At 38.8% G+C, this 25568-nt stretch overlaps 1 protein-coding gene across 1 annotated transcript; it reads right to left on the bottom strand.

Annotated features, from left to right (window-relative positions):
- Nucleotides 1–2613: 2613 nt before the first annotated feature.
- Nucleotides 2614–8643, bottom strand: LOC306875406 (uncharacterized protein). The gene is made up of 2 exons (XM_079425932.1): nucleotides 8400–8643; nucleotides 2614–6363 (listed from the first exon to the last, which is right to left on the bottom strand). Exon 2 carries the CDS (start codon nucleotides 6342–6344, stop codon nucleotides 4404–4406), a length of 1941 nt encoding a protein of 646 aa, XP_079282058.1. The 5' UTR covers nucleotides 6345–6363; nucleotides 8400–8643; the 3' UTR covers nucleotides 2614–4403.
- Nucleotides 8644–25568: the final 16925 nt, after the last annotated feature.

Below are 25568 nucleotides of genomic sequence, written 5' to 3'. Positions count from 1 at the left end.
ATGTGACAAAGGATTGTCAGTGTGTGTTGGAGGCTGAGGGTTCTGCAGTAGAGCGAGTATGACTCACCTCTCAACCATGTGACTCATGAATCATTGCTTCTCTGTGGGCTGCGCTTTCCTTATCAACCTTTCCGTTGCCCCATTCTCTCTATTTCTCTTTCTCATAGCCACCCCCTCACTTTCTTCATTAACATTATTATTGACTACCTCTTGCCACTTCTTTGTTATCTCTGTATACCAAGACTCTTAGTTTTTAATTACAATTTCACTATAGTCATTTCATTAGTCTGACACTTTCTTTGTTTAATTTTGTTTCTGTCTTTGTTTTGAAAACCTTAGTTTTCTCGTTTTATTGATTTATTCATGGGGAAATTGTAGCTGTCACTACTTGATTGCTTCCAGCATTGTCTTGTGTAGTCGTTGTTGATACCATTGCAAATGGAAAATTCCTGTTGTTAAGTGATTTAGTGCTAAGGACTTTACATACGAAGGTCCTTGTTAACAAAGCTGTCTCACTGCTGTCATTGTGACAGCAGTGAGACAGGTTTTGAGGTTGTCGTGTAATCACTTTTGCTGAACGGTCTTTTAAGAGATGGAATTATATTAATACATTTTTAGGAAAATTAATATGAGTAGTTACCTAATGGTTAAGGACCATTAAGTTCAAGTTGGAGCCACAAAAGACTGTTACTGAGGTCACAGTTCCATAGTGAAAAATAAATATACTAAAACGTATTTGAAATACATTTATTTAATGAAAAGTATACTACAAATACATTTACATATTTGAGTACTTAATAAAAATACCCTGCAACTGTACTTTTTGGTGTTACTTAAAGCCTGCTAAATTGAAACAACTAATTTTGTACATAATGCACTTTAATCGTGCAGAAATAGTGCTGAAGTCCAACTAAAGATATGCTGAAGTATATTTGATCGTGCTAAAGTGGAACTGTTGCAAGTATACTTTAGGTACACTTTACATATTGCATTTAAAGACTGATATTATTCAAATGTCATTCATCATAAATACAATCCACAGCAATAATGACATTAAAACGCTTAATATTAAGAAATGTGCATTGTGCACAAGTAGTATTCCAAATCAAGTTTAATTATAATTTTTATATCTGTATATCTCGAGTGATATGTCAGTGAATGTTAATAGATTTGAACTACGTATGAAATATTTTAATTATATTGCTTTTTTTTTTTTTTTTTTTTTACTGCTCTTTGTTGTGTTTGTCCTGAGGAGATTGTCCCACAGTCACTTTGAATAAAAAAAAACATCTAAATGCACTACATCACTCGTTCTTCATCTCCATGTGATATGACTTCAGAATGAATGTCAGAGAAAATTAATGTATTTTTGTATAAGTGCATCTTACTGTATTGGTAGAATTTTTCACTTATTTAAATTATTTAATTTAAAAACGTCTTTATACCTTATGCTGTGTTGCTTCACGGGTAAATTGATCTTATATTGTTTTTGTTTTATTAAAGAAAGACTAATTAAAAACGCATTCAGGTCATGTATTATAGCTTGGTAACTAATTAAACACAGGCAAGGACAAAAGTAATTAGTTTGGGCTTCATGTACTGTATATGGGCTTTTTAATGCAGGTGAGTTTCTTTCAAAACAGTCATCATTTACTCATCTTCACATCGTTCTAAACCTTTATGACTTTCCTTCTTCCATGGAACATAAAAGAGGATATTTAAAAAAAAAAAATTCAAAATATTGTTTTGGACCCCTTTGACTTTCATTGTATAGACCAAAGCATTTAAAACATTCTTTAAAATATTTTTTTTTTGTGTGCTCCACCTAAGATTTATTTTTGTTTGTTTCTTTTTCCACAGTGAACTATCCCTTTAAGTTTATTTACATGCAAAGCAAACCTCACTCCTAGACATGTCTCATGTGGTGTGATAGTGGGACGTCTCTCCCCAGAACAGCCTTCCTTGCTGAAAGTCTTTGATTGCACACAGCAGTCCTAGTGGGACTACTAATGTGCCCAGTCTCTCATTAGTTGAGACCCCTGCCCCACTTGCTTTCTTGTTACATAGCCCACAGTTTCCCTTCCTGATCCCTTTCAATGGTAAATCTGTCCACTGGCCCTATTTTAATGTTCTTTTGTCTCTTAATAATGTGCTAATTAGTACACATACGTGTCTGTACTTGCTTACGTACAGCATATCAAAGCTAAGAGAAAATTTGACCTGGCATGCAATTAGGGAGATGTTATGTGGCATTGATTGGCTCTGGGGCTCACACAGTTTGTTGGGCTAATTGCGAATGTAAATGTTCATGTTTAATTTCCTTTTGGTAATACACTCTGATCTCAGTATTGTTTTGGTGCTATGTGCAAATTTTGTTGTCGTTAAAGTATATTGTGTTAACATACTTTTCTTTCTGTTATAAGCTGTTAAGGTACCATCTAGTAATGGAACACGTTAAACCAAAACTTTAATTTTGCAATTTGTGCTGTGTTTGTGCAATTTGAGTGTGCTATATGCAGGAACTATTAGTGTGTAAATAAATGTATGAAATGTGTGCAAATCTCACAATCATGTTCTTTCCAAGAAGGAATTAAAAAAAACAATCTTAATAAAAAATAGTCAGGTTTATTTATTTCTCTCTGTAGCAAAACTAGTCATCAACATGCGGTTATTTACATCCAGCAAACGCATGTTTATTATGTTACGTACAAGATACATCTAGAAAGGACATCAACATTTTTTCCTCACACAAGACTTAATGGCATTTTTACTTGGATATACTAGTCTTTTTTTATACTTTTTTTTTCAATGCTCATAATGTCTTCAAAGAAGCAACACATTTTAGATGCAAGTTTACAGTAACGTGCAGAAACTTTACTCCTCCACTGGTTCAGATATTCTCAACCATTTCTCCCCTAGCTTTCATCTGACAGTCTTTCAAACCATTTAAAGAAAATTAGAACTGTGTATGCCTCCCCCTTACTTTTCTTTTTTAGATTGACAAGCACCAGTTTGTTACTTTTTAATCATTTCATTTGGGACAATTTCAGCCAGTTTAATCATTCCTGCAAGATTTAGTTTTTTATTTCAGTTTTCACTTAATTAACGTTACCACTGATATTGAGTTGATCTGGATTGCTTCTGTCCCATGTGAACTATAATCATTTAATAGATTGTCTATGCTTTTTGATTGAGCTCTCATTGGCCCAGTGATTGATTTTGGTAAGATGTAACTGTCGTAGGGGCAAGGTTCCTCTTGAATAAACCATTAACATTTGACACATTTAAAACCACAAACATGAAATACATGTTTTTAATTATCTTTAATATATATGTTTTATTTGTAAAACATGTTGAAAGACTGATCACTGCTTTTCAGTTTATGAGCTTGAGAACAAACCTTTCAGCCAGTCTGTGACAAAAATGCTGCTCATCTGAAAAGGGGAAGAGAGTGTCTTAAGGCAATTAAAAGTTGTATTAAAAACAGCTTCTATGAAATAATAAATTTGTTTCTTAGAAATCGTTGGAATGTATGAATGTCCTTTGCAACAGCTTTCTATCTTTTTGCATAAAAAACAATGGTATAAACACATCGAAGGAAAAAATTCAAAACGCAGACAGCGATAAGAAACTAATTCTATGTACAAGACTTAGAGTGTGTCCTTTGTTTCACAAGAGAACGCACAAATGGTAAATGCTCAAGCAGAATACTCTGAGGTACAAGTAAGACTGAATACATTTGGTGTATAGAATAAACAAAATGTATATTTCCACCATTATGGCACTGTGATGGTTTTTCTGTTTGAATAAATCTGCGCATTTGCGTTCTTTGAAGGTGCATTTAGAGTATTTTTTTTGCTATCCCTCTCTACATTATGACCAATGATACTGACCACTGGGATTTTTAATGTCCAATATATACAAAACAAAACAAAAAAGATAGTTAAACAAGACTTAATGGAATTTGCTTCCATAATAATGGCAAGTCTTTCCAGATTCTATCTTGAATGTCTTTGCATTGGATGAAAACATGTTGTTTAATGCTAGCAGGTATCTGCTCCTTTATAAAGGCCTTCTAGGGGTCTGCAGAACTTCAGTGTTGGGTATTTGAGATATTTAAGCACCCTTTCCTCTCACCGCTCCAGTAGCTTGACTGGTCTTTCAGTCTCTCCAGGGGGAGGAGGGTGGAAGATGTGGTTAGTTAGACATGAAGATCCTGAATATGTTCTGTCTTAAGGGTAAACTTTGAATCTGAGGCAAATAAATGAGTACGACAGAACTTATTTCAGCAAAAGAAACCAGAACATGATACGTTGGCCATGAACAGTCTTTAAGTTGTTCCCTTTCGCTTTCCTCTCCTACTCCTCATCCTCATCGCTCTGTCCCCCCCACCCCCAGTCTGCTCACTGAAACATCCTGGGATGTTTCATAAAGACTCTCTTGATGAAGTTCTCCAGCTCGTCTTCGCTGTCCTGTGGCGGCTGCCTCAGCGGACTGTAGTAATCATCTTCCCTGGTGACTACAGGAGCTCGGGCTGGGTAATAAAAGGATGGCCAACGACGCGGAGGTGACCGGGGTTTAGGCATGGGAACGGCTTTGAAAGTCCGAGGGTGAGGGAAGTAGAAGTTTCGCTGGAAGGCTGGTTGGACTCTTTGGCGAGACTGCGCCCAGGGACGGGACTTTCGTCTGGGGGAGTAATCAGAGTCATAGTCCAGTGAGTTTCCCAGAACGTCGTTGAGGGAGAAAGAGGGCTTGGGATAGTAGCGGGATTTCGGTTTTGGAGATGGGACGTAGATGGGGTAATATCCTCGGTAGGGTTTTTGATACAAACTATAGGAAGGGTAGGTACGAAAGGGCCACTGCTGCCTCGTCCAAATTTCTTGCTTGCTGGGCTTGACCGAGGCCCTGTCTTTGTACCAGGCTTTTAATGAGTTTGTGTTCGGTTGAGGAGGCTTTGAGGAGGGAGGTTTACGTAACAGCGTAGAAGGTGCAACGGGGGCTGGAGGCGGCACGAGAGGACGTTGCCATGGGAGATTTTCAGGAGCATCTTTTTTCTTCTTCTTCTCCACATCGTTAATAATGTCCACCACATCATCAGCAGGAAGATGCAGCTTACTGGAGATCTCAATCAGCTTATCGATGGTCTGTGGGTCAATGTCATCATCGTCGTCACTAGTGTCCTCATCAGAGCGCTTATCTTCTGCCCCATTGTTGTCTTGGTACTTTTTCTTGTCCTGTTTCACAATGTATTTCAGGAGCATGTCAGATGCAATGTCTGCAAGCTTTTCTTCCTCCGCTTTGGCTCTTTGTGCCTCTGCTGCCTGTCTGCGCACCTCCTCTTGCTCGGCTTTGGCCCGAGTTTCCTCTTCTTCGGGGCTCAGCTGTTCTTCATCCTCTTGATCTTCTTCATCTTCCTCCTCTGGGTCAGCAAGGTTGTTGGAAAAGTCATCCATGAAGTTGCCTGCTCTTTGTAAGGGCTGAATTTTGTTCTTCTCTTGTTCGAGCTGCCACTTTAGCTTCTTCTTGGACAGTGCTAGGTCATTGCCTTTAGCTTTAGACTTGATCTCGTTGCTCATGAGGCCATTGCGGTCTAGGTAATCAAAATACTCCCCACGGCTCTCCCTCTGGCCTGTGGACGTGTCACGCTCTCTCTTAGTGGCTGTGCTGTAGCTCTGGAATTCCTCTAACATGGTCTCCAGATTCTTCACTTCCTCTGGACTAAGCTGCTCTTCCTCCTCCGCTAGTTCTCCTCTCTCTGTCTCCTGCCTCTCCTCCTCCTTGATCACCTCCTCTTTTGTGGCCCCTTCCTGTGGAGCCACCTGCTCTTTTAATGGTACCGTCTGACTGGTGGTGCGGCTCGTCACTTTCTCCGTTAGCCGTTCCTCCTCCTCAGCCCTTTTTTTCTCCTCTTCCTCCTTTCTTTCTTTCTCGTCTTTTCCTTGCGCTGCAGCAGTTGCCATGACCAGCTCTAGCTCTTTGTGACCATCTCTGTCTCTGTCTGGGCCCTGGAGATCCTTCTCCTTTTCAACTTCCGCTCCCCCATCTTCTCGTTCACTCATCTTTTCCTTCTGGGGCTGGTTGAGGGCTTCGAGAAGGACTGCTGCTAAGGTTCTAGGATCCACGTCTTTGAAAAGCTCATCATCTTCATCATGTTGCGTGCCCTGTTCCTCAGCTGGTTGAGTATATTGAGCCTGTTCCTGCGCAGAGGAGGATGCTGCATAGTTTTCACTTACTGTGTTTCTATCTGCTGTCACTGGACTGAAGGTTGCAGGACTGACTGTGAGACTAAATAACATGAACAGGAAAATGAAGGGGACATTTGAAGTTTGTTGGCACAAGATCATGACCGCACACGTGTTGAACCTGAAAGACAGAAATTAAAAAATTAAAAAAATGGTCAAATCTGTTACTGCCAAATAACTGTTTTTATATATCTATGCTTTATATGTGTATAGTGTTTTGATGTACTTTTGTGATAATTGTACTAGAATAAATTAATTTGAGCACAAACATCACACATCAATGCAGAGCAATGTAGCTCAAGATGAACATTTTTTTCTCAAATAAGATGGACACATTTTTATGATTCACTTCTTTCCAGACTTCCTGAATGCAACATTCACTGCATATTAAATATGAATTTGTATGAATGACTTACGTTTGATACTTGAGAGCCTTTCATGACCCATTTGTATAATGGAAGAACTAATGTTAATGTACACTTTAGCAAATACTTTCCCCACCTTGTCATCCAATGATGATTTTTCTACTCTGAAGAGATCATTTTAACAAACCTTATGTATATTTTGCACAAAAATTGTTTAAACATTTGAGTGGGGTATCTTTTGTTAAGCTATAATTTTAGTTTTATTGCGTGCTGCTTCGCTGATTTTGCAAAGGCGTTCTAAGTGGCTCTGCGGCTTGAGCTGGTGCAGTTCGTGAGGGCTCTGAAGCGCTTTTGTACATGTGATTGCTCGCACACGCGGCTCAGTGCTAATAAGGTATAGGAGGGAAAGCGCCTTAGCGGGGAGCCCTTCCGATGCGTGGGAGGTTAAAGAGTAAGCAATACAAAGATGATCAGAGGATCTCAGCATGACCATGAAAAGCAAGTTTAAGATCCAAAAAAAAACTTATATGAATGAATCGTTCCATGGAATTTGGATTTTAAAGCTTTGGAAGCGCAAAAACAATGAACGTGAATAAAACAGCATTCTTATCTCACTTTCATTTTGTAATGAATACTGGCTCTGAAATTAAACGATCCTGGAGCTCAAGGTTTGATCATCACGACACAGATGTTTATGGTTAAATCTCGTTATGTGGCTAGATTTCCACTCGTCGTTGCACGAGAAAACACTGCAGCAATCGTCAAATATGTGCCAACTGGCTTACAATGCACGGATTTACATGTCTAAAATTTGGCATCGGTGTTTTCCATATGCTGCAGAAACTTTTTCTTAATTTTATTAAAAAACAACAGTCTGTATCGCCTCTCCAATGCACTTTTTTGGTCTTGCAAGAATCGTGTCTCCACAATGTAAGCACAACTCTAACGCCGTCTTTCACTGCCGTCAATAACAGAGCACACTGGGGAGTTCTCATCAACAAAGCTCTTAAGTAATCCGGCTCTAAGAAGCCTTGTCCTCAAGTAGGCCTATAATCTTCTGCTTTAAGACAGATCTATTAGATTTAAGATTTAAACTGAACTATACTGCTATCACAAATTGAACCCAATCAACAATATTTGAAAGACATGAAAACCGCTAATGAATGCTCTGCTGTTAAATTTCATGTCAACATTTCTCTACTCCATATGAGCAGGTACATGTAAAATAAAAGTCAATTTGGACTCCAACAGGCAAAAGTCAAGGCAAGCCAAAGAAAAACATGTTTTTATCTCTGTGATTGGACTCAGCGTTGTTATTTTGGGTATCTGATGCTATGGTGATGAGAAAGATGATGAAAGCACGAGCAAGGGCGTGGTAAAAATCATTATGATCATCCCCGTCACCTTCATCATTAAGTGTACAAGTCACCATTGCAATACTTGGTGTTCCTAAGGTGGTTTTAATAGGTTGGATTAGCTCCTTGACCAATAATTCAATTATGTACATTTTATTAAATGTTATAGCCTACTTTTAGCTTCTACATATTTTTCTCATCTCCTCTTTTTAAATGCAGATTTTTTCAAATGTATTTTATTACACATCCTTAACATTTTTGTTGTTGTTGTTTTGTTTTGTTTTGTTTAATACAGGGAATTATTTATTTAACATGCTAATATAGCGAAATCTTTACGTTTTTTATTTGTTTCTTCTGTCCACATTACAATATACAGTTATTTTCCCACGGCTGCCATTACTGTTGCCTGTTACTATAAAAAGAAAGCTGGGACTTACCGGGAATCCTGTCAGTGGCAGCGCAGTCTGACGCACCAACTGTGTCCTCTTCAAACTTTGTATGCAAGTTATTCTCGTGATCTACGTGTAAGAATCCGCTTCAACAATAAATTCTTTGTTTGAATGTTGCGGTTTTGTTTGTACAGTGATTTCGGTTGTGGAAGCCGTATGGTTGGCTTTTCTTGCACGACGCTATGGGGATATTTTCAGCACCACGGTCAGCTCTCCGTGTTTTTATTTCGGCCCCACTGCGCCCACGTGACCGCACGTCACTCTAGCTCATTGACGTCACCCTCTCCATTGATAAGAATGTTGGTGCTGATCGAACCCCGAGTCTTCGCTACGCTGCAGTGCCCAGATGAATGGAAGGAAACGGGATGAATGAAATAGTACTTTTTTTCGCCGAGTAGAGAGGGCTAGACAACACGGGGAGCGCGAGACCGGTCCCTTCCAGATGCAGCTGCATACGACAGCGTAACACAAAGGAACCAACGATCCTCATCACGATGTGCATTGCCTCACTAGCAAAATGTATAAATGCAATTACTCTATGAAATTCACAGAGGAAACAGCTGGCGCTTGAATCGTCAGTGCATGGTGAAAAAGCGATCCCAAATGCATATTATACATGTTTTGTCTAATCTGCATTTAATGTGCCTCTTCCGCTCCCAGGTCGTGACAGGATGTTTTGAAATGTATCAGTATGCTGTTGCAACCGTTATTCTGCAAGGCCTAATGGACAATAAACATTTAGCCTAAAACACAATGTTACAGAACAGTGTTTCAGAGCACTATGTTGTTTTCCATTGTGCAACGTCAAAATCCAAACTGCAAAGAGATCACAGGTTAAAATATCCTCGAAGTAGACAATTTCAGTTTGCAACAAAAGCCTGTTGTTTAAAATGCATAATTCCGGACGTTAATATGTCACATCTAATGTAAATTTATGTCGTTCTATACTTAATGCATATTTATTTCCTAAAGGTTCGGGTTAACTTTATTGTAGCCTTTGAATAAAAAGTCATGGTTTGCTTGGACACTAACACATTGTAGTGTGTAGAAAGAGACTAAAAGTGCGAGAAAAACTCGTTTTTATAATGTTTTCAGGTGGACCACATCTTTTTCCTTTTAAAATGAAAACTCTTCATTATGCACGCATTGCGTGTCATGTTGCAGTATCTCTAGTGAAATTGTTTTTCAGAGCTAACTAACGGATGCAGAAAGGACCTTACAGCCGCATTTCTGCACGAGTTAAAAAGTTCAACTTATCCATACACGTACCTAATGTAGAAAGCCATCAGTTCCAAAATTGTGATGCGCTCTTTTCCTGCAGTCTATCTAAGCGTTCTCTCAATTGCCCTTTCAGAATGTCTGTGCTGTTAAACATGAACGAATTGGATTAGCTCATGGTGAGAATGAGTTGACAGTGGTTTACATGGCTGTCGGAAAATATGGTGTTTCTGAAACTAAGATGGTGTGTCTGTTTACTTTAACTTCACCCAGGGGACGTCGATTGTCTCACAGGAGCAGGCGACTGAAAGAGGTACGTTCTGCCTCAGAGAATTAACAGCACTCTGCTGACAAATGACCTATCCAACGATGATCTCCTGAAGCCGAAAGAGAAATTCTTCCGCCTCCATCATTTCCACACTGTACTGCGTAAGTCGCAGAATGGGGAACGCCGCGTTGGCGTTCTTTGCAGCGGCGGCGGCGGTGCTAACTGGTCGTTTGTTCTCCCGGCTCTGACTGGGAGTTAATGTGGCGGCATCCACCGTGTCTTGGTCTTCCCCCAGATGAATCCCTCTCGCTACAGCAAGCATAATTTCAGCACCCGAAGCCTTAAAAAAATTAATCCATTTATAATCGATTCAGACAACTAACCGTGGGAGGGCTGCCCTTAGATTGGATATGTGACAGAGGCTTCCTGCCCACGCTTATGTACAAACAAAGCAAAGCAAGACTTGATAACACAAAGTACTATCCAAACAGAGTTCCCCTGTCAGTTTGACAACATGCAAGCACCACCTACCCATTTAAAAAAAGCCTACAACTTCAGGGATGTTCCAATTAAATGAATAGCGGCAACAAAACCCAGTCACATTAATTAACACAATAGGCCTATCTCTCAACTGGCATAGTAGAAGGTAGTATCAATTGCTTTGTATAAAGTTATTCTTCAGTTTTTTTGTGTGTGTGCAGTTACCATGCAGTCCCAAGCAAAGCATGCTGGGGGAAAAAGAAGCCACATTCCCAGTTTCAGTAACAACAACAACAACAAAAAAAGATTCATGCAGTTGCAGACCCAACAAGGTTGATCCATGGCCATGTTTACATGCACAACTTTTGTTTCAGTTGGACTGAATTCATTCCGAATGATGAATCTGGATGTAGTGTTACATGAAGGCTTTTTAGTCTGATTGAGCTGTCAATCCGATTACTAGCAGATTATTTGGTTGCATGTAAACCTAGCATGCATCCTCTTTTTCCTGGATATACTATATGCTGGAAAGATATTTAATTTGTCTAAAATGCCCGGGATATTACTTTTCCCCCCTGTTGTGTTCATGCTTGCTGAAGGCAATGACTGAAAAGTAGTACATAATTGGCCAATCATGGCATGAGAGAAGGTGGGATCTACTGAGAACTGTCAAAGCAATGCAAATACATGTACATATAATGTATAAGGACTGTAGAGAGCATATCAATATAGCAAAAACAAAGCCAAGACCTGGACCTTTTAAGCAATTTAGGAGAGGGCATATGGTCACCCTACTACCCAACACAAATGGGTCACTTAAATTTCTATTGGAGTGGATTGCATGGAATGAAATTGGAATCAATGGAATCAAATTTCATTGTATTAGCTCACTTTAATAAAAAATGTAAATTGAGTTAAGCATCAAATTATTTGAAAATACCTGTTAGTTATACTTAGTCATGATATTTCCTATCATGTTATCATTGGGCCTAAGTTATATGATGATAATAATCTTTGATTCATAATAATCTAATGCCAGTTGCTGAGGTAGTACAGACATCATCAACAAAACTAATGGTTTGTGGCATTTTTGGATTTGCCCACATAGCCATGGGAGTAAATAATGTACCAATGTTGGAAAATGAACTGCCAGTGAAGTGCCATGTGCAGATCCATTGATGGTTCTATTTATGGAACAGTCCACATCCGTGGTGGGAATCGCATATGTGCAGAATTACATTATCTTTTAAGACTGTTGGAGTGAACCAACAGCTGTGGGCGCCTACACTAAATGACCTTTAAAATGTCATAACTTTCCATTGCATATAATCCATTGGATCGTCCTTTTAAATTGCCAGCAATGGAATGTAGTCATACATGGATGTGAGTAAGACTAACACTGCCAATACACTATATTGTACAATCTGGATATAATACAATCTATATAATGCAGCAGTAAGCTTTTTTTATGACTGCAAACTTACAAGGTCTGTGTATTTAAATTTTTTTGAATTATCATTCTGCCAAAGAAACTTTTTTTCCAAGCTTCAATCAGTGATCATATAAATGAATGATTCAGTGTTTGGCTTGGCTTATGTAACTGCTTTAGAGCTGGGCAACAGATTTTACAGCTGAGCATAGTCATTTCTTTATGCAATGGTTTTGTTATGAAAATACATACGAAGTATCACTTGATCAGTTTATTTGTATTTGGATACCTTATGAAAAGAAAGTTTCCCGCTAAATAGATTTTTGTAACACTTTAGTTTAGGGACCAATTCTCACTATTAACTAGTTGCTTAGCATGCTTATTATGAACATTTTGGCTGTTTATTAGTACTTACAAAGCTCAATACCTAAACTTAACAACTACCTTCATAACTATTAATAAGCAGTAAATTACAAGTTTAGTGAGGCAAAGGTTGTAGTTAATGGTTTGTTAATAGTGAGAGTTGGACCTTAAAATAATGTGACCTTTTTCTTTTTTTTTCCCCAAAAAAGGATGATATGATATTGAAGAACACTGTGAATGAAAACAGTTAATTTTGACAAACTGATCTTTGCAATGCACTGCAATCTTCTGCACATCTGGACACTTATTAAGCTGTTTAGATTTCCTCTGGCTACTTGTCTTTGAAATAGCATGGCATTTACCACCTCCCTGCAGATTCAATTTAGAGTGAAAAATCACAGCCTGACGTGATTTATAAGAGTTCACGGTTTTGATGAATGGCCTACATGACATTAACGTTGGAAGATCAAAAACATGGCTTAAAGAATCACTTTTTACACATTCAGGGTCGCCGTGCACCATTTGAAAATTATTTTACCACAGGGGATTTTTGCTAGACACAGATAGGGACTGAACCAGACAAAGGCAGCTATCAAGGAGGGAAAGAACATGCTGAATGATTCATTTTTCTCTCCTCTTGAGCCTCCAGGCCGAGTGCCCTTTTTAGTGTCATTGATATTGATACATATCCTATTGCTCTACAGCAGAGCAGCAGCTTGGCAGTATATAGTGAGACAATAAAAAACGCTGTGTATCTTATAAACAATATTTGAAGTAATGTCAGTTTAAAGATGTAAGCATATCCATTGCAACGAAAGTAGCACATCACATGATCACTTTGGAGAGTTTATAATTGTATCCCACTTTTATATGATTGAGGTGAAGTGATTTAACAGTAATATCCATCTGGTTTAAATCAAAAGAGGGGATAGAAGTTTCTTTTATATTTTAACAGCTGTCACTTTCTGTTTTGATTTGTGAATTTTCTTCATATCTGCAAACTCACACTTATCTTAATGACACACTCTCTGTCTTAGCTTACATCTTTTCATTTCTAAGCCTCGGAAGCCACTTCCTTTGCATTCAGTTACAAACTATATAAATTGTGGAAATGATTTCAACATTTAAAACCATTTTTGCATTAGTTGTACTAAGCAAAGATAACATTGACTTTTATTCTGTGCTTTATCCCTGTAAGATTAGCTGGCTTTATTTGAGTCTGAGGTGCACGTTTTTATATCATTGATTGAAAAACTGATGTATTGTGAATATAAAAAAATGGAGGGGCCTGAAATTGAACGTGTTCTGGGAGGAAAAGGAGAATGATGAAAGGGGAGAAGGGGGTCTGTGGGGTGTGACGGAAGCACAGAGAGAAAGATGGGGAGAGCGAGGAGGAGTAGAGGAGATGAATGAAAAGTGAAGTGTAATTCAGTGGAAAAGATAAATAATGCAGGCAGTGGCAAATTTATATAGACACTTGCACTCGCTTCTCAACCTCATGCACAAATGCGCCAATTCAGAGAGGTTTCGCACTCAGTCAGTAAATCTGCAATATACTACAAACTTAAAAATGGCATGAAATAATTTACCCTATTCTAAATGCACATTAAAAATCTTATTGTGAACAAAATGTATCTGTGGTTAGCTTTCATTTTTAAACAATCTTATATCTCATTTTTAATAAAAATATCATAACTGGACCTTCTGGTAAAATGACAGACTTATCTCTGGTGACATATGCAGGACTTCTCAATCGTTCTCAATTATTTAATCCACTTAAACCCCACCCCTGCAAGCTTTCAATCATCTTCCTATACTTTTGAGTGCAGCGCCCACATCTCAAAATCCAATCAACAACCAATGGATACAATCAAGTCCCTGCCCTACTTTTTTTATTTTGTAATAATGCATTACACTTATGTATGCCGCAATATGGAAGAAAAGACCTGTTGCTTCTTCAGTTTTTATTGCGACTTTAAAAATAAAACTTTTTATGGACATCTATGGTTTCATGAAAAATCTGATATGGTACTTTCAGAAGAATTTTATATGGTATTTGATACTAATATGCACCCTTAAGTACAAAGGTGTACATTTTGAAAAGGTACCACCATAGTGACAGCTTTTGTACCCTTTTTTTCTGAGAGTTTAAGAACTTTTCACTGAGAGACTTTTTGGGGAACCCAGAATGGTTCTTCTATGGCATCATTGCAAAAACCACCTTTTAGAACTTCATTTTTAAGAGTGCCCAGATCTGCCAAGTGCAATAAAATACTCAAATCCTGCTTTTGGCATATAGAATACTAATGAAATAAGATTCAATTAGCCTTTAAAAAATAAATAATGCAGACTTATTTCCCATTTAATTTCAGATTCCCCATAATGTCAATACGCATTAGTCTGATGATGCCACCCCCTCGCTCTTTCTTTTCCTCTCTCATTCTGTGGTTTTGTTGTAGTGCTATAGAGCTGATGTTATTGGACCTGACGATTTACCGCCTTGTTTGGAACCGGACTCTCTCCCACACACTTTCACCCCCCACTGCACACGTGTGGGCGAGGAGAGAAAGAAAGAGAGAGAGGAAGAGAGGGGCCACTGCGGTTCCTACGACTGTCTACACAGTTTTTCAATGTCATCTCACAAGCTCTTTCACTTACATGAACTTACTCACACCTTAAAACTCTGTTAGGACAATCCTGTCATATTAATATTGCTTCATAGAATTTTATTCATTAAATCTGAAATGATTAATGAGCATTGTGGAGACTCTGCAGCAGCAGTGTGTGCAGCCATGTGCTTGATCTAGCCATTACCTTTAGCCTCCAGATGGTGTGTCATCTATTGATAACACACACATACTTTTCACTCTGCATACTGCCACATCAACCCTCAATAGGATGCCAGTGAGTCTTACTGAGCTGCTAGGATGGGTCAGATTTATGTGAAGCTGGTAAATACGCTTTGCCCACCCTCCAAATAGTCAATATGAAAGACCTAGCAGAGTTGGCAGGGGATCGGCAGTCCATAACAGGGCTTGCCAGTACAATGGGACTCCCTCTGGCCGTTTTATTGAGGCTGGTGAGACGTTTCGCAGGCCAATGATTTGGCACTGTGCTTTGATACATTTCTGAGTGTACACATGTACTAAAAATAGGGCCCAATGTACTGTTAATATGAAGAAATTTTTAAAATAGATTTTTCGCCAGTATTTTACCTGTATTTTGAATTGTGGATGTTTTTTCATTCCACATGAGACCTTTGGAAACAATAATGCTATTAGTGCAACAGTGCTAAATAATACATATTCACATTTTTGTTTTAAAATACAGAATACAGAAACCATATTTACAATCCAATATAGATTTTAAACTACATATGAAAACTTTATTTGCAAAAACAGGTAACTCAGTTTTGTTTTAGTTTTTTTTCAAAAATATACATTTTTTGTGTTGTCATGTTATCACGTTTTTATTGTCTTATTGCGTTAGTTAGCTGTATTTCTCTTAGTTATTTTTACTTAATCAAAATAACCCAACTGCAGTTTGATTGAGATTAATTGGAATGAAAAAACATGATTTTTGAAAATGGTTAAAAACAGAGTTATCTGTTTTTGCAAATTAACTTTTATATATATATATCATTGTGTGTTCACACGTAACAGTGAACAGTCACAAATTACCAGTACACTTTCCATTTTCGTGGAAAGTAATCTCTAACCATTAGGCCACGACTTCCTAATAGTTAGAGATTAACCACAACCTTTGGATTCGGACTCGTAATCCAAAGGTTGTGGGTTCGAGTCTCGGCTGGCAGGGATTGTAGGTGGGAGGAGTGAATGTCCAGCGCTCTCTCCACCCTCAATACCATGACTGAGGTGCCCTTGAGCAAGGCACCGAACCCCCAACTTCTCCCCGGGCACCGCAGCATAAATGGCTGCCCACTGCAATCATCATCACAACTGCAAGCTGATGACTGATGACGTTAACTAACCACCATTGAACCATTATATTAAAGTTTATATTTACCAATTTATATAGCTATATATTACTGCTGTATGGACATTACTTCCTCAACTCTGGCTGATGACAAAATACTTTCTAATTGTAACATTGACAAAAGCATTTTCTGTAAAGCTGTTTTGAAACAATATTGTGAAAAGTGCTATACAAATAGAACATAAGTATGAAGCAGAAACAAAGAAAAAAGCAAGAGATGTATAAATGAGAGTCTGTAACCATATATGCTGAATGCTAAAGTGAGTGAAAGGACAACAGAGAAAAAGGACAAGGGGAAAAAATGAGAGCAAAGGGAATGAATGAGAAGGAGAGAGAGGCAGAGAAGCTAGAGGAAGGAGGAGTGCGGCTCCCTGGGGGCTGTATGACTCACTCTCCTGCTGCTGGCTCGTGCGTCACTGGCGCGGTGCTGGAGGTGGAGATAGTGGAGAGGTCTGTGCATTTAATTATGGCCTGTCAATTTATACGCACTGTAGTGATACACACACATAATCAATGAACAGATGTGGAGATTGACAGAAAAAGGTCAAACATGTTTTTCGCACGCACACACATACACATAAACTGACATTGGCCATATTGAGAAATTGACTGTTAAAGAACAAACAAGCACACATATGCACACTCACTCCTTGTTTGCATTAGACTTTATGAAAGACTGCTTGTTCACAAACACGTTCGGCTCTAATTATTTCTTCTTATTAGCCCGTTAGCTAACCATAATCAATGTTAATATAGACAGCTACAGCATAAAGAGAGCAGTGCGTAAATAAAACAACGAAACGGGCTGATAGAGTTGCATTTATTCAAAAGATGCATATTGAATGAATTGTTACAGAGGTTGATGGCACATTCAAAGACCCCAGGCCTTTTGTTGACTTAAGCTGTGTGCTAGAAGGTGGTGTTCAGACGGAAGGTGGAGACATGGTGGGGAAGGGGGGGCTGGGCATGATTTTATCTGCACACCTCCTCATCAGGTCACTAGCGTGGACGGATGTAGCCCCAAAGCAAATCATTACTGATGAGGTGACAATGTCCTCAGTGGTACCAATGTATTAGAACCTTTTAAGAGAGGCAAATTAATTATATCAGCTATCTTGCTAATGGATGTTTTTATTCTACATGAGACCTTTGGAAACAATGGTGCTAATTGACCCATGAAATAATGTCTTCACAAAATAAATGAATAAATAATAATTTATTGTCATTGTTGTAAAACAACGAGATTACATTAGAGCCTCAATCGACAGTGCAATTTCTTAAAGCGCAAATACATAGAATGTAAACATATTAAGGTCCAACATGATCAGCAATAGCCCAGTATATAAACAGGACAATGCGACATTGACAAGGAATAAAGTATATGAGGTGGGGAAACAGTATATAACTTTATATTTATCAAAAAATCCAGTAAAAATGTTTGATAATTAATATTTATTGAGCATATTACAAAGATTTCTGAAGGATCATGTGACACTGAAAACTGCATTTTGCTGCTGAAAATTCAGTTTTACCATCACATTTACTTAATAAAATATTAAAATATAGAAAAATGGTGAGTATAAGAGAAATAGAAAAAAAAACAACATTACAAATTTTGAATGGTACTCTGTAAAAACTTATATGATCAACATCATATATACAGTGCCCTCCACTAATATTGGCACCCTTGGTAAATATGAGCAAACGCAGCTGTGAAAATAAATCTGCATTGTTTATCCTTTTGATCTTTCATTTCCAATAATTACCGGCAATTATTGGCACCCCTAGAAATTCTTATGAGTAAAATATCTCTGAAGTATATTCCCATTCATATTTAATTTTTTTATCACACCAGGGTGACACTTGGGAAAAGGATGTTGCAATAATTAGGTGCTAATAATCGTGGCCAACATGAACTAGAGCAAGCATTTATTTTCACAACAAGATTTCCCTCCACTTTCAATTGTTTTACTTCAATGATAGGTTAGAATGTTATGATTTTTTTTTTTTTAATGAAAGATCAAAAGGATTAACAATGCAGATTTATTTTCAAAGCCGCCTTGTTTACCAACGGTGCTAATATTGTTGGAGGACACTGTATGTATATATATATATATATACATACACTCACCTAAAGGATTATTAGGAACACCATACTAATACTGTGTTTGACCCCCTTTCGCCTTCAGAACTGCCTTAATTCTACGTGGCATTGATTCAACAAGGTGCTGAAAGCATTCTTTAGAAATGTTGGCCCATATTGATAGGATAGCATCTTGCAGTTGATGGAGATTTGTGGGATGCACATCCAGGGCACGAAGCTCCCGTTCCACCACATCCCAAAGATACTCTATTGGGTTCAGATCTGGGGACTGTGGGGGCCATTTTAGTACAGTGAACTCATTGTCATGTTCAAGAAACCAATTTGAAATGATTCGAGCTTTGTGACATAGTGCATTATCCTGCTGGAAGTAGCCATCAGAGGATGGGTACATGGTGGTCATAAAGGGATGGACATGGTCAGAAACAATGCTCAGGTAGGCCGTGGCATTTAAAAGATGCCCAATTGGCACTAAGGGGCCTAAAGTGTGCCAAGAAAACATCCCCCACACCATTACACCACCACCACCAGCCTGCACAGTGGTAACAAGGCATGATGGATCCATGTTCTCATTCTGTTTACGCCAAATTCTGACTCTACCATCTGAATGTCTCAACAGAAATCGAGACTCATCAGACCAGGCAACATTTTTCCAGTCTTCAACCGTCCAATTTTGGTGAGCTCGTGCAAATTGTAGCCTCTTTTTCCTATTTGTAGTGGAGATGAGTGGTACCCGATGGGGTCTTCTGCTGTTGTAGCCCTTCCGCCTCAAGGTTGTGCATGTTGTGGCTTCACAAATGCTTTGCTGCATACCTTGGTTGTAACGAGTGGTTATTTCAGTCAAAGCTGCTCTTCTATCAGCTTGAATCAGTCGGCCCATTCTCCTCTGACCTCTAACATCAACAAGGCATTTTCACCCACAGGACTGCCGCATACTGGATGTTTTTCCCTTTTCACATCATTCTTTGTAAACCCTAGAAATGGTTGTGTGTGAAAATCCCAGTAACTGAGCAGATTGTGAAATACTCAGACCGGCCCGTCTGGCACCAACAACCATGCCACGCTCAAAATTGCTTAAATCACCTTTCTTTCCCATTCTGACATTCAGTTTAGAGTTCAGGAGATTGTCTTGACCAGGACCACACCCCTAAATGCATTGAAGCAACTGCCATGTGATTGGTTGATTAGATAATTGCATTAATGAGAAATTGAACAGGTGTTCCTAATAATCCTGTAGGTGTGTATATATATATATATATATATTATACTGTATAGTCTCTCTCTCTCTCTCTCTCTCTCTCTCTCTATATATATATATATATATATATGCCTGTATATATATATGTATGTGTGTGTGACCCTGGACCACAAAACCTATCATAAGGGTAAATTTTTCGAAATTGAGATTTATACATCATATATAATAATAAATAAATAAGCTTTCCATTGATGTATGGTTTGTTAGGATTGGACAATATTTGGCCAAGATACAACTATTTAAAAATCTGGAATCTGAGGGTGCAAAAAAATCTAAATATTGAGAAAATCGCCTTTGTCCAAATGAAGTTCTTAGCAATGCATATTACTAATCAAAAATTAAGTTGATATATTTACAGTAGGAAATTTAAAAATACCTTCATGGAACATGATCTTTACTTAATGTCCTAATGATCATTGTAATAAAAGAAAAATCAATCATTTTGACCCATACAATGTTTTTTTGGCTATTGCTACAAATATACCCCAGCGACTTAAGACTGGTTTTGTGGTCCAGAGTCACATATATATTATTATTTTATTAATTTTTTTCAACTACATTTTTTTAAACTATACAAGATTCTTTTTTTTTTTTAAATGAGTTGAAATTACTTGTACAGCCAAATGTTTTAAAATGATTATACTTAATTTTAGGCAGCAACTGAACTTCCTTACTGAACTTAAATTGAAGTACATGGAATTTTTATATAAAGAGTTAATTTGCAAAAACAGATAACTCTATATATGTATATTGTGGCGGGAGGAGCAAACGACAGACACAGTGGGCGTGGCGTCAAGCCTCGGAGAGGTTTTTATTAAACAAAATATTAAAATAAAGTGTCCAAAGGGGGGAAAGTGTCCAAAATAAACAGGGATCTGGTGTCCTCGTTGTGCTGCGGGGCTTGTGAAGGAGGGCAGTGTTCAGGAGGGAAGGGTCCAGGTAAGGGGCGGAGTCCGGCGGCCGCACGCGCTCCCGTCTGGAGGTCCCGGGGCGCGGGTGACGGCGGCTTCTGTGGCGGCTTCGTCCAACTCCTTAATCCCCGGGTGCTCGACGGGATTTCACGGCCCGGCGTCCTGGCCCGACGGCCGTTTCACGGGTGCGGTACCGACCGGACTGCGGGTCCGGCGGCTCGCGTCTCTGGCGGCGGCGGGTAGTTCCCTCTACGCTCCCTTTCCTGGACCCACGAGGACACCAGCGTGCATGCACGGGGAAGAGACCGGTCTCCCGAGGAGAGGCGCGCTCGGTGTTTAAACAGTGGTGGTGATGAGGCTCTATTCTCATCAGGTGCGCCCAAGGCCGTAACCAGGGTTTGAAAATTAGTGAGGTCCGAAGTAAGGTGTTAAGAATTGTGCTATAATAACACCCACAAATGTACTACATATAGCCTAAACTTCAAAATAGACAGACATGTAGATGATTGTGAAATATTTTTTATTCAATATAATGTTTTACATGTTACAAACTATTTACAGGCTATTTGCTATAGTGTTTCTCTGTGTGTGTGTGTGTGTGTGTGCGCGTGTTTGTGTGTGTGTGTGTGTCTTTCAATTTAGGCTTTTTTTTAAGAAATACATCTAATGTATTTTGCCGGAACCTTTTTGCCATTCTACACTCTCTCTGTTCTGTCTGTTTTGGAGGATAAATATTGTTAAATTAGACCTTCTTTATTGCATCACAATGGGCTATGTAACAATACTGATTACTGTAATAGATTTCCATAATAAACATTGCTATATGGATAAGTAATAATAACTTTGGCTGTGCTCTAATGCAGTGGTTGTCAACTGGTTAGGCCATTGAACCCACATTTTACCATGGACATTAAGCTGCGACCCTTTTTTTTTTGGAAATTGACATACATACATACATATATATATATATATATGCCGTCTGAAAATTTCTTCTAGAATGATAATTTTTATCAAGCTCGTATATTTAAGTTCAGTAATTTCACTTAAATGACAATTAAAATGACCTATTAATTGTCATTTAAGTGAAATTACTGAACTTAAATATACGAGCTTGATAAAAATGACCATTCTAGAAGAAATTTTCAGATGGCACTTAGAGGCTTTTGCATATATATATATATATATACACACATACACACTGTATATAAGAAAATGCACATACTGATGAGAATGAGGTATAAGGTAACAGGTAAAGGTAAGGTAGCAATTCCAAAACAGTTTTTATTAATAAGTTGGTATGTGATGAGACCACAGTCATTTAGAAATACATTACAAAAAAACACAGTGAAAATAAAGTGGCATTTTGAGGGTTAAGGTCTGTTACCATGGTAAATTTGCAGTGTAATTGAAGAGTGCGCGCAACCAGCACAGTATGACTGACAGGACTGGAAAGTTTTTTTTTTTTAGGTGAGGGAATTTTTATTTTATAACAAGTTATAAAAATAACGTTAGAATAATGACACCGACATAAAACTTGACAACATCTCATTTGACCGTAGATACTGAATGAGGAAAAAGCGTTTTTCTCAGGTAACGTTAGGCCTACTGATAGAAGAGTCAACCGCTTTCACGCACGTCTTTCAAAATAATAGTCTAGCGTCAGAAAAAACAGAATTACGTTTGTTGTTTCTTTGACTGCACACTCCGCGACCCACTCAAAACGTTTTTGCGACCCACCAGTTGAGAAACACTGCTTTAATTAATGTTTTTTGATGACTTAAGGTTAACTAAAGAGCATGAGACGTCTGCTGGCCAGTAACGTTAACGTTATTTGGCATAGTAAGTTAGCCTATTTCATTCTGTAACAAACAGATTTGTATTATGCTATTGTTTTTGATAGTGTTATACATTTCTTTTAGATATTAACGATGATCACTGCGTTTGTCTTACCGATTGTGGTATCTTCCTGTCAGCAATTAAGTTACAGATTGTCTATAAGCTTTTTTTATGAATGTACAATGTTGCCAGATATTGCTACGAAAAACAAGCAATTACAAAAAGAAAGAAAAAGATATCCGAAATAAGTTCAAAGCTTGTGTTTTGTAAATAAGAATATATCACTAACACTAACGTTGAACTTTCCACTTTATAAACGTCCCAAAGTGTCACAATAAATTGGAAAAACGAGTCAAAAACACGTATAATAGGTGGATCTGGCAACAAACGGAGACTGCACCCGCGCTCTCACTCAACGCGCTCTCAAGCGCCGTTCACTGCGCTAGCTTCTCGCAGCAACATGAATTGCAAACACTCATGTGATATGAGGTGGTTTAAACGGCTAAATAATCATTCAGAGAGCTTGAGATTTTATTTTTGAATATAAAAAAATGACCGAGGTCCGGACCTCGGTGACCTCATAGCTGGCTACGGCCGTGTGCGCCTCATCATACGCCGCCAGCCCTGGCTGTTTCAGCGCCCCTCCTCTCTCACACACCCACTCCCGTCGGGAGCCTGGTGAAGGGCGGCGAATAAGGGACGGGTTGGTGATGATGGACACGGGGGAGGCAGCCGACTCGTCACATTATATATTTTTTTGTTTGTTTGTTTGTTTTCAGTGTGTGTACCTGTCTAGAAACTTTGCTTTTTGACTATGGTGTGTGTATACTTTTCAAAGTTTATAATTCTGAATGGTTTGTTTGGAAGGCATTTCGCTGTCTCTGTATGCTGCTGTGGCTCATGCTCGTTCTGACTGTATGTGTGTGTGCGCGAGAGAGACGCACATCGCATTGGCCTCTATCTCTGTTATATGAATAAACTGCTATTGGACCAGATGAAGGAACAGCTTGTTGCAGTGACAGTGACGCTCCCTGTTTGTTTTTCTCTGTGCAGATCCCGCAACCAGCACCATGCTAATGCAACAAGTACTTACATGATTAATAATGACAGCATGATGAAGAAGTGCATCATCATAATCTCAATTACTGTCACATAGCACCTTACAAGAGCCTGTTGCTGCCAACATGTAGCCAATTTAATCAGAGCAACTGGAGACGAAGGCAGAATTGATGATGCACATTTGGTTGTCAGGCTTAAAAAAGGAGTGCTTATCAAGGGCCACACAGCGGATGCTAAATGACTAAACCCTAAACCCAACTAAAGGGTCTCACATTAGCGGATGGATCACAATGGCTTTGTGTTTAAAACACTAAACATATCACAGGATGGTAAATTGCCAGAGGTTTTTGTTGACATGACTGAGCCAGTTACTTGTACCTAGGTGGTGTGCTTTATCTGATACCCAGCCCTTCTTTACAAGGCACTGGATCAGTCCTTTCTCAGCTATAGACTTTTTCTCATGGTGATGCATTTGGGGCAAAGCCGTGACAAATAAGCTAGACAAAAATATAGATGTCTGGGATGAATTGCATACTGAGGTCGAACTTTAGCAGATGGTTTGATAGTGATTTGTTCATCTGATGATCCTTTTGCCAAAGCCTGTGATCAGCAGTCTTTAATACTGTAGTAGTCAGATCTGCATTGGGGATTTTGATTCGTGATGGAAAAAAGTTTTGTGTGTCCGAGTTTTAGCTGCTTAGTGATAGATGTTTCTCTATTATTCTTATTTATCACCTTTACTGAGGGTCATAAAGCCTTTATTCACTTGAGGAGCAACATTAAATCTTTAACTGACAAAGCTCGCTTTTCTTCTTGTTGCTCTTTTTCCGTCCTTCCTCTTTCACTTTTTCACCTGCTTCTTTTCATAAATTGTCTTTGTCGTCCCTCTTCATTTTGTTCTCCTCTCATTTCTCAAGCTGTCCCCTTTTTGTTCCCTGCATGTATCTGTCTCTGTCTTGCTCTTTCTTTCACTCTCTCTTTCCAGTAATGAGGTTTCATGCCTGCAGTCTTGCTTGCTCACTACTAGACCATGAACAGATGTGAAGACTTCGAGTAGAAAAGTGAAACAGAAAAGGATCAATTAGAGAAAAGGCATAAGTGTGAATGAAGTGCAAAGGAAAATTTTGCAAGATGATAAGTGATAAAAAAGCAAACAAACAAGCTCATTAAATAAACTACACACACACACACGTTTGTTTCTGTGAATTGTGGGGACTTTCCATAGACTTCTATTACTTTTATACTGACCAAACAATATTTTCTGTCCCCTAACCCAACTCTAACCCCAATTCTACCCCTTACAGAAAACCTGTACACTTTCAGATAAACATCATTTACTGTTTTTATAGGGGTCATCAGCTGCCCCTTTTCCACAAGTTGATATGATTCTTTAGGGTCTTAATGAAAAGTCTTTAACATACTTTGGTTAAAATTTATTAATGGTAGCGTAAAACAGTGGTTCTAAAACCTGTCCTGGGGACCCCCAGCCACCACATATAGCCCATGGTGGCGGTGGGGTTATGGTATGGGCAGGCGTATGTTATGGACAACGAGCACAGGTGCATTTTATTGATGGCATTGTGAATGCACAGAGATACCGTGACGAGATCCTGAGGTCCATTGTTGTGCCATTCATCCACGACCATCACCTCATGTTGCAGCATGATAATTCACGGCCCCATGTTGCAAGGATCTGTACACAATTCCTGGAAGCTGAAAACATCCCAGTTCTTACATGGCCAGCATACTCACCGGACATGTCACCCATTGAGCATGTTTGGGATGCTCTGGATCGGCGTATACGACACCATGTTTCAGTTCCTGCTAATATCCAGCAACTTCGCACAGCCATTGAAGAGGAGTGGACCAACATTCCACAGGCCACATTCAACAACCTGATCAACTCTATGCGAAGGAGATGTGTTGCACTGCGTGAGGCAAATGGTGGTCACACCAGACTGGTTTTCGGACCGCCCCCCCCCCCCCCCCCCCCCCCGGGCCCTAAGGCACACCTGTGCAATAATCATACTGTCTAATCGGCATCTTGATATGCCACACCTGTGGATGGATTATCTCAGCAAAGGAGAAGTGCTCACTAACACAGATTTAGACAGATTTGTGAACAATATATGAGACACATAGGCCTTTTGTGTACATAGAAAAAGTCTTAGATCTTTACTTACTTACTTACTTACTTTACTTTTGTCATTTAGCAGACGCTTTTGTCCAAAGCGACTT

Source organism: Barbus barbus (assembly GCF_936440315.1).
Source record: "Barbus barbus genome assembly, chromosome: 1".
Classification (NCBI taxonomy): domain Eukaryota; kingdom Metazoa; phylum Chordata; class Actinopteri; order Cypriniformes; family Cyprinidae; genus Barbus; species Barbus barbus.
Note: the sequence above shows the minus strand (reverse complement) of the source record. Positions and strands in the feature narration are given on the sequence as shown.